At 42.2% G+C, this 18718-nt stretch overlaps 1 protein-coding gene across 2 annotated transcripts; it reads left to right on the top strand.

Annotated features, from left to right (window-relative positions):
• Positions 1-143: 143 nt before the first annotated feature.
• atad5a (ATPase family AAA domain containing 5a) lies at positions 144-17795 on the top strand. Of its 2 annotated transcripts, none has more exons than XM_017455161.3 (23): positions 144-516; positions 677-773; positions 921-2623; positions 3731-3809; positions 3904-4062; positions 4179-4299; positions 4419-4497; positions 5885-6066; positions 6156-6304; positions 6428-6575; positions 7088-7429; positions 7619-7715; positions 7837-7919; positions 8001-8140; positions 9189-9360; positions 9527-9703; positions 9838-10029; positions 10114-10178; positions 10254-10434; positions 10526-10692; positions 11815-12659; positions 14286-14444; positions 17255-17795. In XM_017455161.3, the coding sequence occupies exons 2-23, from the start codon at positions 720-722 to the stop codon at positions 17331-17333; spliced, it is 5373 nt and encodes a 1790-aa protein (XP_017310650.2). In that variant the 5' UTR covers positions 144-516; positions 677-719; the 3' UTR covers positions 17334-17795. The 2 variants fall into 2 exon arrangements, with proteins under 2 accessions (XP_017310650.2, XP_017310649.2); XM_017455160.3 differs by having other exon boundaries at positions 4179-4323.
• Positions 17796-18718: the final 923 nt, after the last annotated feature.

The raw sequence follows: 18718 nt of genomic DNA, 5'->3' as shown, positions 1-18718 counted from the left end.
TATGATTTCCTTATTTATTGCCATACATATACATATTTTGTTGTTGTTGTTACTGTAAATGTATTATAAGGACTTTAACCAAAAAAATACACAACTTCCGCTTTGGGGAGTATGACGAAATGTGCTGTGATTGGTGACTTTGGCGCGGTGAAAGCGGTCGGTGTTGTTTGGCGCCATTTGCGGGAAAAAGGAATAAGTGTAATTGTTTTTTGGATTTTTACAGTGAATGGTTTACAAAAAAAACTCATTTTTTAATCAATTAAAATGTTTTCAGCTCAGTGAGCGGTGTTGTGCGGGTTATTTACACGCGTGTGGAGTGTATTTCCGCAGCTCTGTAGCATAGAAGTCGTTGTTATTGAATAGTGAGCTAATCAGCGAGATCACCAAGTTGCCTAGTTGTTTGTTTTTGTTGTTATTGTTTTTTTCCTGTTGTTTATAAGTTATCAGACACCGTTTTGCTAACATGGGTTCGTGTTAACGTCACCTGCACTTGGACAATGCGTTATTGAGTGTGTGGTGAGTGTGTTTATCTTTATTTACAGGACATTGTACACTACAATACACCTGGTTAAAGTTAACTCTAACTACCAACAACAATTTGTTTACAAACTGAACTAACTAGTTTAAGCTATTCTGATGAATGATGACATCTTGTGTGGTTTTTCCCCCTCTCTAGGATTGTAAAATTTTTAGATCTCTGATTTTGAGATACTACAGAAATGGCTGGAGTTGTTGCCATGGCACCTGTTCTTGAGGATTTTGAGGCTACCCAGGTACGTCATAATTATTTATTAACCTAATGATTATTTTCAAATGTTAACGATATACAAAGTTATTTTATTTCATGAATAACACTTGATTATTATTATTATTATTATTATTATTATTATTATTATTATTATTATTATTATTTTATTCAGCCATGCAAGAAGTTGAGAAAAGATGACGACACATCACCGCCACCAACAACAACAAAGACCATAACAAACTACTTCTTGCCTTTACCCAAGCCTGTGGACAAACCTTTCTGCCCACCTCGATCAAACAGCATCATAGACTACTTTCGGAAAACGTCGCCCGCTCAGGAAAAGATTACCTCTTCACAAAAGTGTGGTCCGCTTCCATCCAAAGAGGTTCAGTCGCCTACCTGTGAGGAAGTCTGTCCTAAGACGAGTAGAGCCGAGCCGAGACAAAAACGGACCAGGAAAGCCAAGGGGAAACAAAACAAGTTACAGAAGGAGGAACAGGACGTGCTCACGGATAACTGTTTATTAGAAAGCCCGGATGAATCGATAATAATCGAAGCAGGCAACGATACTACTGCTCTGCTGTCGCAATTAAACGATGAGATCTGCTTAGACGAAGAAAATTTCAAAAGCAAGAACGCCGCAGACGACAGAAAAGCAAAGGGAGGGTTGCAGACTCGTAAAAGTAAGAATTTAGCTACCCAAAGCCAGACGGATGATCATTTCAGTAACGATAATGCATCGTCCCAAGAAGACAAGTGTAGAATGAAAAGGCCTGCAGCGAGGAGAAACAGAAAAGCGAACGGCAGCCAGAGTGAAACGTGCGACGCTGAGCACGAGCGGTCTCTTCATGACGCCAGTATGGAGGTCAACGTGGACGAGACATCAGTGTTGAGCTGCAGCACCGTTACTGTATCCTTTGAAGAATTTTTACAGAGCCAGATGCAGAACGAGGAGGAGGTCACTCCCGATTCGAAGTCAGACACCCGTGCCTCTGAAAGCTCTGAAGCCGTGCCTTGCACGGATGCTGCTGTGTCACCAAGAACCCTTACGATCCAAGCTGAAGTGCATCCCATCTCCCCTGGTCATGAGTCAGTCAAGGGCCCTCTGTTAAAAATGGCATCGATTTTCACTAGGAATAAAAAGGAGAGTCAATTAAAAGATGGCAAAAAGTCTTCCCCTGAGAACCCACAGGTGAACACGGACGTTCTGCCCGACCTTAAGAGAAAGTCGAACGTCGTACTTCATGAAGATGACCTGGAGCTTTCGGTGGTCGAATCCAGCTCCACTTCTAAATGCACCCAAGAAGAAAGGAAACAGTTTATGAACGCTTTCAAGCAGCCGAGTCAGGATGGCTCTAAAAGTAAACCCAGCAAAGGCCCGAGCAAACCGAAGCCAGCTAAAGAAAGCTCCTCTGAGACAGAGGAACCTGAAAAGCAAGCCGATGAGAGCGATCCTGACCGGACCACGCCAGAACCGAGTACGGAGCAAAAAACTGTTACCGGTGTTGGAAAGAAAAGAGGTAGAAAGCCTGTGAAGAAAGCGCAGACGGACCACGTACCGGATACTCCGAAGCGAGACGAACTTCCGACATCGACGGAAGTAGAAAACAAGAGCGGTTCTATCGATGACGGTAACAGGCCGAGCGTCAAGGAGCTTCGGAGGTCTACCAGAGATCAGACACGCAGACTAGCAACTCCTGTGCCTGACAGAAATCCCTCTCCTCGCAAGACGAGAATCCGCGCCAAGGCAGAAACGTCTGCAGCGTGCCAGGATGACGTCGCTCAGGCTTCCACTCCAAAGTCTACCAGGCACAGAAAGAATGTTTACAGGGCTGAGATACTCTCTCCACTCAAGAAGCGAGACAGCCCCATCAGGTACGTTCCAGCCGGTTGTGTTTGATGTTTAACACGTTGGCTCGATGACTGATATACATTCACCGTCCGCTTTAATAGGAACACCTGTACACCTGCTCATTTATGCAGTTATCCAGTCAGCCAGCATGCAGATACAGATACAGTCAAGATCTTCAGTCAAACATCAGAATGGGGGGAAAAAGGTGTGAACTCCGTGACTTTAATCGGGGCATGGATATTATATACGGTCTCTAGAGTTTACACAGGATGGTGCAAAAAACATTGAGCGAGCGACAGTTCTGTGAGGAGAAACGCCTTGTTTATGAGAAGGTCAGAGGAAAATGGCCAGAATGATCTAGTAACTCAAATAATCCGAGTTCGTTACAGTTACATTTATATAGCGCTTTTCTAGACCCTCAAAGGGAATCTCATCAGCCACCACTAGTGTGCAGCATCCACCTGGATATAGTCATATTGTGCCAGAACTCCCACCAGATATTAGCAGAGAGGTGAAGAGAGCCATGTAGCCAGTTCAGAGATGGGGCCATGATAGATAAGGGCCAAATGGAGAATTTCGCCAGGACACCAAGTTATACCCGTACTCTTTTACTCTACTCGTGTCCTGGGATTTTTAATGACCACAGAGTCAGGACCTCGGTATAGTATAGTGTCCCCGACTATACTGGGGCATTAGGTCCCACACAGACCCCAGGGTGAGCGCCCCCTGCTGGCCTCACTAATACCACTTCCAGCAGCAAGCTTAGTTTTCTCCCATCCACGTACTGGCCAGGCTCAGCCCTGCTTAACTTCAGTGGGAATCCAGGCAAGAACTGCAGGGAGATCATGCAGTTATAAGTCAAGAACTCAAACCATCCCATCTGGTACAACAACCATCCCACCGTTAAAGTCACAGAGATCACACTTTTTCCCTATTCTGATGTTGGATGTGAACATTAACTTGCTCTTGACCTATATCTGATTGTATGCATTGTGCTGCTGCTACATGATTGGCTGATTGGAGAACTGCGTAAATTCAGGTGTACACGTGTTCCTGTTAAAGTAATCAGTGAGTTTATTTTCTTAAAGTGTCAAAAAGAACTTACTGTCTGTTGGTATTTTATCGATCAGAATGAGATTCACCAGGATGTGTCCTTCTTCTGCCACTAAAACTGGAGATTTTGAAATATTAAGTCCTCTTTCAGTGCCGGTAATGTTTGCTTTCTTTCCTATATAATTCCACTTTCATACATTAACGTTATATTATCAGTCACGATGTTGTTGTTGTTTTACTTATTTATCAGGAATCAAGTTCACTGAAGAAAAGGAAACAGGCTAAAAAGTTGGTGCAGAAAGCCAAAGCACTGCAGAAGAGTAAACAGACTGCTGCAGGGGAGAAGGCCGGCGTGCGATGCTCCACGAGGACCAAAGAATCTCCCCGAATAAATTACTGCGAGGACGAGGTATGGCTTTTATCATGCTTATACACACGCAGGGTGAGGTTGCGTAAATTCTCGAAACCAGTTTCATCCCGGTGTCTCGTCTTGAAGTATCCTCTTAGATGGCTTTTGGTTTTCAGGACTCTGTTGTGTTCTTGGAAGACGGTCTAAGCAACGCCGCAGCGGCGACTCAAGAAAGCAGCAACAGTCAGAAAAAACTTCGCAGTCTAAATGAGGTTTTAGGAAAAAATATACCTCCGAGTAAGGCTTCGAAGAACGTTCCGGGTACCGCATTTTTACACCGCAAAGTATACAGTTCGGCATCTTCTCTCAAGAAGTAACGTCTCTCTTACATTTCGGTTTGCTTTTGCACTTTCTAGCTTCTAAACTCTCCTCCATGCCTGTGGAAAGAAAATCCCAGAGATCTTCAGCAGTCGTCTTTATACTCGATGACAGCAGGTATAACTTTAGAAAATACACTCACTGTCCACTTTATTAGGAACACCTGTGCATTCGTGCCGTTATCTAATCAGCCAATCATGTGGCAGCAGCACAATGCAAAAAATAATAATAAATAAATCATGCAGATGAAGGTCAAGAATGGGGAAAATGTCTTAGAGGGGAAAATAATCACCTGGTCTTTTTCCAGTCTTCAACTGTCCTGTTTCAGCGAGTCTGCACCCATGATAGCCTCAGATTCGTGTTTTTGGCTGACAGGAGTGAAACCCGATGTGGTCTTCTGCTGTTGAGATGCTTTTCTGCTCACCACAATAGCAAAGAGTGATTATTTGAGTTACTATAGACTTTCTGTCTGCACAGACCAGTCTGGTCATTCTCTCAGGTGTTTCAGCCTGCAGACCCTCCACACAGGATGTTTTTGTTTGTTTGTTTGTTTTTCGCACTATTCTGTGTGAACTCTACAGACTATTGTTTGTGAAAATCCCAGGAGATCAGCAGAATCTGAAATACTCAAACCAGCCCTTCTGTTACTAACAACCATGCCATGGTCAAAGTCACAGAGATCACACTTTTTCCCCATTCTGATGTTTGATGTGAACTTTAAAGTGCACCTATTACGGTGCTTCTAATATTACCTTTCAGGTAGCGTGTTATAGAGCTGTTTGTGAATGTAAAAAACGTCTGAAAAGTTTCACAAATCGAAGCGCACGACAGACGGAGCTCTTGACTCCCAAAGGAAGGAACCGATTCTGAACAGCTAGTGATTTAGTGATTCCAGACTTTACTTCCTGTACTAACCTACGGAGGATTGTAACAAAAAGCCCCGCCTCTAGTCTTCATCGGCTGCTCGCTGACAGACGGAGCTGACACTCGTTACGGTAGTGGGCGTTTGCTTTACGAAACACGCTGACAGCGGTAGACCAATCACAACAGACTGGAACATCTGACCAATCAGAGCGGGGTATACTCTACGAAAGGAGGAGTTTAGAATGAATTATGTAGAACGGATCATTTAACGAGTCGTTTGTGACACTAGGGGCGAAAAAAGGTAATGCAACAATTTAAATTATGAGCACATTAAAGTGTTTTTTGATCTTGGATGCATGTAAATCTATCGTATGAGACCTCTGAAACAAAATTAGGCGCATTTCATAACCATAATAGGTGCACTTTAAATGATGCTTTTGACCTGCATCTGCATTATTTTATACACTGCTGCTGCCACAGGATTGGCTGATGAGACAACTGCATGAATGTGCAGGTGTTCCTAATAAAGTGGACAGTGAGTGTAATGTGCAAAACATTCAAATCTTTAAATGCGTTATAGAATTATTTACTAGATTAGTTTTTTTTGTTTGTTTGTTTGCTTTAAATATCACCTTTACAGCCGTGAGGGTTCAGAGAACTCCCAAGATGACGAGCAGTTCCGGGCAAAGAGGGAGTTTCTGAAAAGTGGCCTACCCGAGTCTTTTAAAAAGCAGATTGCTAAGACGGCAGCTAACAGAGAGGCGTACGCTCAGGCCTGTACTTCATTCCAGTCTGTGGTTCATGTGCAGCAGAGATCCGTGGGTGAGCGGACACTCCTGTACACTGTGTCTAATTATCACCACTACAGTATTATTAGTTATACATGTTTGGTTTGTCATGGCTGTGGACAGATTGCTCTATGTGGACTCTTCCCTGGCCTGAAAATCCTTTCTTGAGTTGCCTGAAGGAGTGTTACCATATTCCATCTGCAACACTTGTGTCATTGGAGGACCACGCAGGCCATGTCACTGTTCCTGCTCAGAGAACCTGCAGAGAAGAGGTAGGCTGTGTGTGTGTGTGTGTGTGTGGGTGGAATTAAAATCGAGAAATATATGGAAATCTATCAGCTGTCATTTTGGAGAAATTACGTATAGTGTAGATGATTTTTCTGTAATCTTCTCAGGTCTCCGGGAGGCGAGAAATCTTTTCGGAGCCTGTTAGAGAACGGTTGTTGGAAGAAATTAGCGCATCCAATCCCTCTTTTCCTGTCCAGAGATTTTTTACTCGATTCCTAAAGAGACACAAAGAATATTTACAGGCTGCAATTTCAGGTAAGATTGTGTTTTTAATTTTTTGAAACATTTAAAATCCACATGAAGTGCCTTGAAACGCGCAGCGTAAGTCGATGTGTTGGTTTAACTTCCACTGAAACCGGAAGTCGGGGCGGGACATATCGGGTGGCTCCTCCCCCTCTTTTTAAAATAGCCGATAGCATTTAGCTTACCTCACAGCCGGGGCTAAGCCGTACTTGAAAGTTAAAATACTTACTTCTTCAAAGTGAAGACGTTTCGGATTCTAGAGAGCATTTGATTGGACGGAAAATCTGATGAGAAGCTGAAGTGCAGAATGATGTCATCAAAATTGCTGATCCGTATCGGTGGTAGAGAGAGACTGTAAAATTTGAATATCTTCTAAATGCAAATACAGGCATTGATTTGGAGCGCAACAGCTTATAGATTAAATTAAGGCGAATATATTCGTACTAAATGCTATGGAACATCATAGAGATTTTAAGATAAAAATGTTTATGCCTAATTCTCTCCCTAATGATTAACGTCCTCAGAACCAGAGTGTGGGCCTAAAACAGCTACCCCTGTGGGCTTGACCGAGTCCGTGGGAAGAAAGCGTAAGCGTGTAGACGACGGAGAGAGACCAGGCAAGCTAGCCAAGAAACAGAAGTCTGTTCATAAGGAGGAGGAGACCGTAGTTATTTTGGACAGCCCGGGTTCTGCAAATGGTGGAACACCCGAATCCACTGAGACCGTGACTCGCAGCTCAGGCCGGACGAGACGATCACTGAGAAACAAGAAGGGGACGGCGGAGGAGCCCAAACCCACAGAGGACAAGAAGCAGTGTGACTCTGTTATTATCCTTGACTCTCCGCCTTCAGAAACATGCACTAAAGGTAAGGGAAAATATATTAGGTCTCTGGTTTTATTTATTTATTTATTTATTTATTTATTTTAAGCTTTTCCATACATTGTATTAGACAAGCTGAATGTTATTTTACTGTCACTACATCTACTACTAATTGTGATCGACTTCCTACATTTGAGACCTAATGTAATTTTGTTATTGTTGATCATTTTCCCAGATTGTGTTGCTGAGGATGTGCCCTGGACCGAGAAGTACCAGCCCCAGCATTCTAGTGACGTCATTGGAAACACAGCTTCTGTTAGGAAGTTGCACAGGTCTGCACTGTTCAGGACCATTGATTGATATTTTTTTTTTTTTTTTTTTTTTTGGAGGAATACTGTAAACTACAGTAGGAAAGGTACATCACGGATGTTCTTTTATCATTTTGATTACTAGTTGGATGAAGGAATGGAAACTCCGGGCTGACCGTGAAGAGAGAAGAAAGCAGCAGGAGAGAAAGCAAGGGGATGATAGTAACGGTAAATAACACTGCCGTTCCTGTGGCTCAGATCGATGTGTCTAGGCCTGTATATTCCTGACTGTGCTGTGTGCCTGTGTAGAGTCCTGGTTAGGAGGTGACAGTAGCGAGGGGCTGGAGGATGCGGAGGACATGCTTTGTAACACGCTGCTCATCACAGGCCCCACCGGAGTAGGCAAAACCGCCGCCGTATATGCCTGCGCTCAGGAGCTCGGCTTCAAGGTGCTTGTTCTCATGTGTAATACGTTTCTATTTTTTAGAAAATAAAATTTTCGTGGTTTGGTAAACCTACTCTAAAAATATAACTAAAGGGAAATCAATTCATAGTTTATTATAAAATCTTTCTACAAAATTCCCTTTACGCGTCCATCATGCTAATAGTATCAGCAGAGGTAGTAATGTAACTTGCTAACGTTTAGAGTTTTGGAGTCTATTGGGGTTGGAAGGTTTTAGGGTTGGAGTCTTTTGAGGTTTGAGGGGGTTGGAGGGTTTTAGGCTTGGAGGCTGTTAGGGTCGTAGAGCATTACACAGCCGACTGGTTTTCAGATCCTAGGAGGAGAAACTGAGGTTGTTGTAGTATGATTTACGGGGGAGTACAGAGGGAGGGGGAAATCCGATCTACATTTTCAAGGAGGCACAGCTGAAAAAGAAAGGGATGAGAACCACTGGAGTAAGGAATTTGATCGGGGAGAAAACAAACAAAAGCAAACAGGTAGACAGTAATAGACAGAAAGGCTGCATTTTAATCTGTATTTTGAAAAAGTCAGCGGTGAGGGAAATGTCCGATCATACACCGTGACCATAATCGTGAAACCACGACACTGACTACGTTTACATGCACATCCAGTTCAGTTTATTCGGGTTGCAGCCATATTCGGGTTACCATGTTTATATACATACAGGCATCAGAATATTCCTGTATAAGTGATTGTTGTAACTATACCATTCCTAAATACCTAGCCTACAGCTAAGCATCTGTTAGCACCCACAATTCCTTGCGGACCGAGCACGAGCATGTATGTCCTTTCAGTGGATTTTCCGAGTAAGGTGTTTACATGCAACAAATTTCCGATTAAAACGGGCATATTCCGGGGTGGGAATCTGAATCTTGTCTTAATCTGAATCGGGCCAATCTGATTGCGGCGTTTACATGACTCGATACTAATTAAAACATTGCCAAATTCTGATTGATATCCGATTATCGATGTGCATGTAAACGTAGTCAGTGTAATAACTCTATTAAAGATATATGTTTAACGGTCTGCCCTAGGTGTTTGAGGTAAATTGTTCCTCTCAGCGTAGCGGCCGTCAGATCTTGTCTCAGTTGAAAGAAGCCACCCAGTCTCATCAAGTGGACATCCAAGGGGTCAATTCCCATAAGCCCACTTTCTTCAACAGTTCCAGCAGCAGTGGTCTTTCAACCAAACCTGGCTCTTCACCTAGTGAGTGGATGCTACATACTCCAAACATACTGCATTCATGTACTGTATATGTTTGTTTATATGCATATGCTCTTTTTATCCACAGGTCTTGAATTGTACTTGGATCTGTTTGGTTTGAGGTGTTCATCTTAGTCTGTGTTACTCAATTATCCTTTTCCTATCACAGGGAAGGTGAACTCTCCTAGACGAGTTGTGTCATCGCCCAGGAAACCACCGCAGTCCCCTCGAGGTGCTACATCGAGGAAAGGAAGCTTGGCACCGAAATCATTGGCGAGTTTCTTCAAGATAGGCGGAAGACCGACAGGCAAAGATGACGTTGATCAAGATAAAAAGGCTCAAACGAGTAAGTGTCATGTGCAAAGTTAGATATAAGAAGCAACGTTTCCTAATCAAACCATCTTAATAGTTCTGACAGGGCGACGAATATTTAAGGACAGGAAAATGTCTCATCTAAAGCGATTCTTTCCTGTTGAAAAGGCTGTCCCAAGACATCGGGCAAAGTCACTAAAGAGACTAAAGCCTCCTCTGAAGAGCAAAGCAAGAGAACTGCCACTTCCCTCATCTTGTTTGAAGAAGTTGACGTCATATTTGATGACGATTCTGGATTCCTGGCTGCAGTGAAAACCTTTATGATGACCACCAAAAGACCCGTCATCCTAACAACCAGTGGTGAGTGCTAGAATAGTGCCCGCTTGGTTCATCTTTGCTGGAAGATAGTAATATAAGTAATCATCTGGAGTCGTTCTTTTTCAGATCTTACATTCGGTGCAATGTTTGATTGCTACTGTGATGAAATCCATTTCAAAGCTCCTTCTTTGGTAAGACCCGTTTTTATCCAGTGTCACCGCTGAAGAGTGTGTATATAGTCTGTTAACGGCTCCGTCATGTCCCAGGTGGATGTGGTGAGTTACCTGCAGCTGCTGTGCCTGGTGGAAAACGTGAGGACGGACACGCAGGACTTGTCATGTTTGCTGCATTGGAACAGATGCGACATCCGGCAGAGCCTCCTGCACTTGCAGTTCTGGACCCGCAGTGGAGGAGGACGCCAGGTCCTACGTCCCATCTTACAGTCAGGTAAGTACACGTAGGTACGGAAATGGGATTCGATCGTGCAGCGTGGCAAACAACTGCATCTTTTCAACACCTTGTTTTTGTTTTTGCTCAGGAGCATCCGAGTGTGAGATCAAGAAAGAGGCCGCTGAAGTGGAAAGTGTCGCTGTTGGTGGTACACTTCCTCTAGCCAGTGTACCACCCTGTCATGTCGGATGCACAGAGTCTTTGTTGGGGCTTCTGAACACCCAGCAAGAAAAAGGAGTAGAGGATTTGTTGCAGGTTAATTCCGTTGGTCTGTTTTTAACCCGTCTTAGGCCTGTCACGATGACTCCTTTTGTCAGACGATATATTGTCCCAGAAATAATTGCGATAAACGATATTATTGTCGTTTTAAGACCATTTTATGCCGCTGATGTAATGATAATATAACAGTATAATAATGCAAGTACGTCCTTTCAGAGAGCCATGAGCTTTTAACTCTTAATAATATTCAGACATTGTTATTGGAATCTCAACAGAGTTTTTGTCTTCTGATGAAAACATCCTTTAAATTTAGTCGATATTTCATCATGTCATGTTTGTTCATTTAAATAAATTTTATTTTATGTCAATTTTACACACAATTTATATATTAACTTAAACATTTATCAACAAAAACATGTGAAAACCTGATTTCCTGAAATAACTTTACAATGTAAGACAATATGGTGAATTCTTTACGCTTTAGTTATTTATTGTCGGCGTTTTAGGGCGTCGTTACGGAAAGAGCGTGTTCACGACGTGACTTATCGTTCTACCGAGTTCACGTGTGTATTCGTGTCATTTTGTGCAGAAGCGAGTTGTAATACGAGGTGTATGTTGTGTGTAAATGTCTGATTAATCTCATATGTGTATAGGATGTTTGTGTGAGTTCATTAACCCGCTAGTAAAGCGCTTCAGTTTACCGCTGTTCAGATTCAGCTCACGCAGATTAAGCGGCTCAAACCCCGACGTTACTGACTACGACTGGATTGTTTCACACGCTAGAACTATTCTTTCTACATTTTTCTTCCTATAAAAAAAACATTAATATCTTGTCATTTTTTTTTCAACAGTACGTTTTGATTAAAATCGGCGCTAGTGCTCGCTGCACATCTTAAATTCGAACGCAGAGTTTTTGCATTCGAACGCGCGTTTATATCTTAAATTCGACGAACGTGAACGTGACGTTCGGTCTTATATAAACAAACACGCATGTAAACACAATGGGCGATATCGAGGTCAGGAAAAATGATCGAGGTCACGTCCGTGTATCGTACGATAAGTCGGTAATGTAATTATCCTGACAGGCCTAACTTGTCTAAAAATGTCTTTGTTAAATCTTGTTTGTGCTTCAAGTACTTTATACCTGTCGTCTTTCAGAGTGAACCTTCAGCTGTGGACAGGATGAGATGCTTGGATCTTCTCTCAGAAGCTGAAAGGACCGGCGTGAATTTGCTTTACTCAAACCTGGAAGTGCTGCTGCCTCTACCCATTCGTCCGTTGCCAGACCTCATTAACAGACAACGATTGTCCTCGAACACTGAACCACCGCCTGGGCTCTTATCTAAATACGGCAACATAGTAGAGCAGGAAGAGCACTCTGATGACACAAGCCCTCTCAAAGTGTCTTGTAGAATGAGGCGGAAAAAGCAGCTGTACACAGACAATAAAAGTGCTCTTCAGTCTGACTCAGAATCAGAGGATGGCTTTCTGTCCCTGCCTAAGCCCAGATCTGACACAAAACCCGCACAGGATGAGGTTGCTCAGGATCCACCAGCATCCAAAGCTGTGAGGATGAGAGTTGAGTTGTCTGAAGCTGAGAGGAAAAAGAGTCAGTGTGTGTCTCAGTGCCTGAGCTCTTTAGCAGAGTATTTGGACCACATGTCATTCCTGGACTCATCTCTGCACTACGAGCATCCTCAAGCAGAGGGAGCGTGCAGACCCCAGGACTTCAGCGGGACAGGAGCGGAGATCAAGTGCGGAATGACCGATGATTTTCGTCTGGAGTGTGGCGGTCATATGAGTGGGTTTGACCTAGAAGACATCCAAGGTGTGTTAAGGAGTATGAGTTTTTATAAGTGTAAGGCTAGGATCTCTGAAGCCTGGAATAAAGTCCAGGAGTTGGAGGAGCCAATGAGGACGGAGACTGTGGAAGAGCTCACCCTTCCTGTAGCCTCACACAGGCAGAGATTCAGCCTCTCTCACAACAGACTACTTGAAACCAGGTGAGAATATAACAACTGTGTAAATGAGTGAGATTTGTTTTGTTTTTGTTTTTTTCTTTATGGGCAGGACGTAGTACTTAAAAATCATCGAGCGCACATGACCGGACAGATTTACGGTGTTTACAGTTATTATGCGTCACTTCTCAGGTTACTTCCTGATTTAAGATAAACAGTGGTGTAGAAACGTATGTTGTGATCTGCAGATAAAATGAGATACATCGAGTACAGAAAGCATTAAAAACACAAATGACAACAAACTCAAGCAGTTGAAGAGCAAGCAGCTACGGTTTAAAGGTTTCAGCCAAACTGATCACTGTCATGCAAAAGGAAATGAACATTAAATAAATAACGTATTAAATAAATAAACGTTAATACAGATTTTAATGATCTACAGTCGTGTGAAAAACCAAGCAAACGTTTGATCCTCTTTGAAACATCGCCTATTAATAAAGTTGATACACTCTATCAAATGACACAAAATCGACATTCTGTAGTACTTTTCACAATTTAAATGAACAAAAAACAGGCCAGTCACATGGAAAAAGTAAGTACACCCCTACATTTATCACACATTCAAATCCATAAAATAAGAATCAGGTGTTCAGGATTGGGTGCCAGTGATTAGAATCTGATTAGGGAGTCTTATTTATTCTCCTCTCATATCTAGTGTCTGGTGTTCCCTTTGTTATCGAGGCGTGTGGTGTCATCATGCCAAGATCTAAAAAGCTCTGTAAGCCCTTCAGAAAAAAGATTGTGGATGACTATGAGTCTGGCAAGGGATTTAAAAATTTTTTTAAAAAATCAAATCTCCAAGAACCCCAAAATTTCATCAGAGGATATGCCAGCAAGTCTTGCAACAGTTGGTGTCAAAATGCATGCTTTAACCTGCATGGGAAGTGTGCCAGGAAAAAGCCTTTGCAAGACTACTGTTTGCCAATGAGCATATAGGGAAAGACCAGGCTGTTGTTTGGCCACAGTAACAGCAGACATATTTGGTGCAGACCAAAGAGAGTTTTTCAGGAGAAGTGCCTCATACCAACTGTGAAGCACGGTGGTGGAAATGTTATGGTTTAGGGTTGCTTCACTTCCTCAGGGATCGGGCAACTTGCACTCTATGAATTCTGCATCATATCAAAGAGTGCTTGAAGATAATGTGAGGCCATCTCAATTTGGACCTTTCAACAGGATAATGATCCTAATCACACTCGCAGATTCACCAAGAAACGGAGGGTTATGGAATGGCCTAGTCAAAGCCCAGATTTGAATCTGCACTCGGACCACAGTCCACCAATGGCTGACCCCTGTTACAGAGTATTAGATATACATATACATTATAGTGTAATACATTCCATATACATTATAGTGTAATACATTACGTTTACAATGTAGAGCATTAGAACAAAAAGAAAAATGCCCAGTATGTTTTCAGTATATAGCCAGAATGGCCCAGTATGTCCCAGCTAACATGGGTATGTTTGGGTTTAGCCACTAAAAAGCCTGTAATTTGATGTTTTTCCATGTAACCATTTAATTGCGCCGTCAACATTTTCAACATAAAAATGAGAGTTGATGTTTGCGTTTAACTTCTGACCATGTAACCTCAGTGCACATTATGTTGTGTTACAGGGTGATGGACATGAGGAGGGAGGTGATGAACACTGTTCTCACCAGCCGATCATTCAGCACACAGGGGAACAGAGTGGCAGCGACTGTGGACTACCTGCCCTCTCTGCGCACCATTTGTAGATCAGAAAGACTGAAGGAGCAGGGGAAGGTCAAACGCAGGTAACAGTTTTGAGAGCTCTAACTGTACTCTCGAAGTTGAAATACGAGAAACAATTCATAGATTCAAGTTCAGTGGTTAAAGTTGGGTCGTGGGGGTGGCTGGAAGCTTGAGTTCAAATATGTAGCTTTGGTTAAGTCCATGTGTCTTATTAATGAAATGTGTCCTGCGCTGTTCTCAAAATGGTCCCCTACTCACTAATCCCTTAGGAAAATTAGAAACGGTACATAGAACACTATTATTAGTGATCGATGCAAATGATATTGTATCAAACCTAGGGACAATAAAATCACCAAGCTACTCATATCAATCAAACATGTGGCAATAGAAATGACTTTACGAGGCTAAAGTAATCATAAAATCCGAAGCCTGGGGGGTTTAAAGAGCCTTTTTCATCTCTCGAATTGCTGTGACCTTGGCTATATAAAGGCGCAGTGTAAATTAAACTCATCAATTCATTAAGTATATTTAGTGACCACTAGGGTACATTGTATACTAACTCTCACAGTACATCGTATGATTAAGACTGCACTGGATATTCTCCACTGTTTTTTTTTTTTTTTTTTTAAACATTACAAAATGGCAGACCCCAAAATACAGTGTACAAGTTTAGTGCTAATAGTTTCAGACACAACTATGGTTACTCTATGGAAAATAAATAAATAAATAAATAAATAAACCCAGTTACAGTGAATATAAAAAGTCTACACACCCCTGTTAAAATGGCAGGTTGTTGTGATGTAAAAAGAAACTAGGTTAAATCATGTCAGAAGCTTTTTCACCTTTATTGAGAAACTACAAACTATAAATATCAAGTGACAAACACCCAGAAATGTTTTGGGGCGGTGGGGGAATCTCCGATAGATAAGTATAGCTTGCATAAGTGTACACACCCTTTTATAATTAGGAATGTGGCAGTGTTCAGAATCAACCAGTCACATTAAAACTCCTTTTAAATACTAATTAGTTTAGACCTGCCATCAATTAAAGTGAGTGATTAACCCCAAATAAAGTACAGCTGTTCCTATAGGATTTTCCAAACATCTTCTTAGTAACATCCAACTGGAAAAGCCATGGGCCACAAAGAGCCTACAGAGCAGGTACAGGATCTTATTCTTGAAAAATATCAATCAGTTCAGGGTTACAAAACATTTCCAAGACAGTGGATGTACCATGGAATACTGTAAAGACAATAATCAACAAGTGGAGGAAATATGGCCCGACAGTGACACTACTAAGAACAGCACGTCCCTCTGAACTTGATGAGAAGGTCAGGAGAAAACTGGTCAGGGAGGCTGCCAAGAGGCCTACAGCAACATTAAAAGAATTGTAGCAATTTCTGGCAAGGACATGTGACAACAATCTCCTGAATGCTTCATATGTCTGGGCTATGGGGTAGGGTGGCAAGACGGAAGCCTTTTTTTGACCAAAAATCATCAACAACAAAATCATCCAATCTCCCAAACTATGTGGAATAATGTTATCGTCTGATAGGACCAATGTGAACTTTTAGGCCATGATGCTATATTCCACAGCACATTACCAAAAGAGCTCCATCCCCACAGTGAAGCATGGTGGTGGCAGCACTTTGGCGCTGTTTATCTTCAGCTGGAACTTGGGCTTTAATCAGGGTGGAGGGAATAATGAATAACTCCAAATATCAGTCAATTTTGGCCCAAAACCTTAAGTCTTCTGCTAAAACACTTTAGTTGAAGAGGAATTTCACCTTTCAGCATGACAACGACCCGAAGCAAAGATTCCAAATCAACAAAGCAATGGCTTCAGCAAAACAAGTTCGAGGTTTTGGAATCCAGACCTAAATCCAATCAGTAATCTGTGGGGTGACCCGAAGAGGGCTGTGCACAGGAGATGGTGTGTGATAGGGATGGTGGTAGCTCAGTGGTCAAGACATTGTCCTTCTGCCTGGAAGCTTGTGAGTTCAAATCCCAGCACCACCAAGCTGCCACTGTTGGGCCCTTGAGCAAAGCTCTTAACCCTCCACTGCTGAGTTGTATAAATGAGATAAATCTAAGTCGCTCTGGATGAGGGCGTCTGCCAAATGCTGTAAATGAGATGCCCTGCCAATCTGACAGGATTAGAATGATTTCGCAAGGAAGAATGGCGAAATATATTACTAAGTCAAGACATTCCAAACTGATTGACTCTAACTCAAAAAGATTGAATGCTGTGATAAAATCTGAAGATGCTTCAACTAAGTATTAGTTTAGGGGTGTGCACACTTATGCAAGCAGGTTATTCTATTTTTTTTTCTTCTTCTTCTTCCCATTTTTCCCCTCTAAAATGATTTGTATTGTTTTCACTTAAAGACAACATGATTCATCTTGGTTTCATTTACAGGGGTGTGTAGAATTTTTATATCCACAGTATGACTACGCAAATTCTAATAGTCTTCCCCATATGTGGTTGTATTCACTCTCAAATGGATGAAGACACCAGAAGGTGTTTATTTTGTCTTTTCCCAAATTGATCCTATTAGTCTGAGTTTGTACTCAGCAATGGAAAACCTACTCTTGAATCAAAATGTTTTTAAAATAACTCGCATATTAACATAAGTACGTGAAAGGATGTGGGCTTCACATCGCTCGTCTTGAAGCATGAACTGTAGTCTCGGACATCTGTTTGGCTATTTTTAAACGTGTCGCACCTTTGCGCAAAGACCGAGTGTGAACAACAGACCGAGTGTGAAGATGGGGAGGGGAGGCGTGAGTTTCGAAATGAAAATATTTGGACCTGAAATACCAAAGAATAGCTGACAGTTTCCTGGTGTTAAAAGTTCTGTTGTTCTTTACAGGTTCATGCACTACCTCGACGGCATTCACCTCGATCTAACTAAAAGCACTCTTCAGCACCTGGCTTCAGATTTTCCTTGAATGGATTGATCGCAGTGTGCTGAGGCAGCCTGTTCGTGGCAGCTGCTCAATATGTATTTGTACAGTAATATTATATACCCTGATAGCAAAGTGAGGTTTTATCTTTGTGGATTTTCTATTTGATTTTTTGTTTTTTTTTTACTCTCTGTGGAGAGTCTAATGTTTTGTACTTTTATCATGTAGTATGTTTTATGAAGTAATAAATGTGTACTTACACCTTGTCAGAAAACATGTGTCCACCAAAAATGTATATAACACTGAAAATTGTTCTTATCGACCTGTAACGGCTACTCTGGTAGTTCAGCGCCATCTTCAGTAACGTCAAGGTTTTAAATCAGGCACTAAAATTCAAATCGCTGTTTCTCAATGGTTTTCTATACAATTTAACATCCTTTAATTAGTATTAATATTTACAAATATGACTTTATTTAATGTCTCAATAAATGTGCATATGTTTTACAATCAAAAATGTATCTCTCTCTTTATTTATTTTGTTTGTTTTTTTTGTTTGTGTTCTTTTTGCCCCCCCCCCCGAAGTTTCCGTTTGACTGTACTACCGTGCAGTTCTCTCACTTGAGCGAGTTTTATAATCCTTTACCCTGGTGAAGGTGTCAAAAGGAAATACCCTTTGACTCTAGTAATCTCCTCTGTTAATTGTTTAGACTGTTTCAGGGGCCTAGATATTTTCATTTTAGTCTTGAAATGTCTAATGTCTTATTTCATCTTCAGGAGGAAAAAGTAATAGCAATTCTATTCTTCCTTTTCCATGCAGTATTTTAAAATATTAAGTAAGTGTGTTTTTGATGTCATGGCTTGTTGTTTTTTCCAGCAGTCGACATAGTTTTTCATTCAGCTAGCAAAGATGGAGAAGAGTTAGAGTTTGACAAACCACATCTCTACAGTTTCAACTAATGTAAATTGGGTTTTGGGGTAGGTGTTGAAAACCAGAGACAGTGTGTGAGAGTGAGAGACAGAGAGGGGGGAGAGAGTGTGTGAGAGAGAGGGGGAGAGACAGAGTGTGAGAGAGGGGGGGGGGGGGGAGAGGGGGGAGAGACAGTGTGCGAGAGAGAGAGGGGGAGAGAGGGGGAGTCAGAGAGAGAGGGGGAGAGACAGAGTGTGAGAGAGTCAGAGAGAGGGGGAGGGAGAGAGAGAGGGGGAGAGTCAGAGCATGTGTGTGTGAGAGAGGGGGAGAGACAGAGAGTGTGAGAGAGAGGGGGAGAGACAGAGTGTGTGAGAGAGGGGGAGAGACAGAGTGTGTGAGAGAGGGGGAGAGACAGAGAGTGTGAGAGAGAGGGGGAGAGACAGAGTGTGTGAGAGAGGGGAGAGACAGTGTGAGAGAGAGAGGGGGAGAGAGTGTGAGAGAGGGGGAGTCAGAGAGAGAGGGG

Source organism: Ictalurus punctatus, chromosome 24 (genome assembly GCF_001660625.3).
Source record: "Ictalurus punctatus breed USDA103 chromosome 24, Coco_2.0, whole genome shotgun sequence".
Lineage (NCBI taxonomy): Eukaryota > Metazoa > Chordata > Actinopteri > Siluriformes > Ictaluridae > Ictalurus > Ictalurus punctatus.
This window is presented reverse-complemented; position numbering and strand designations above follow the sequence as displayed.

What these genes read in the sequence shown, in the direction of transcription:
- atad5a (XM_017455160.3), top strand. Translation starts at nt 720, where the DNA reads ATGGCTGGAGTTGTTGCCATGGCACCTGTTCTTGAGGATTTTGAGGCT. An exon ending in TAAATTACTGCGAGGACGAG is followed by an intron (nt 4,063 to 4,178) that starts GTATGGCTTTTA and finishes TTTGGTTTTCAG; the next exon opens with GACTCTGTTGTGTTCTTGGA. An exon ending in AGAGAACCTGCAGAGAAGAG is followed by an intron (nt 6,305 to 6,427) that starts GTAGGCTGTGTG and finishes TAATCTTCTCAG; the next exon opens with GTCTCCGGGAGGCGAGAAAT.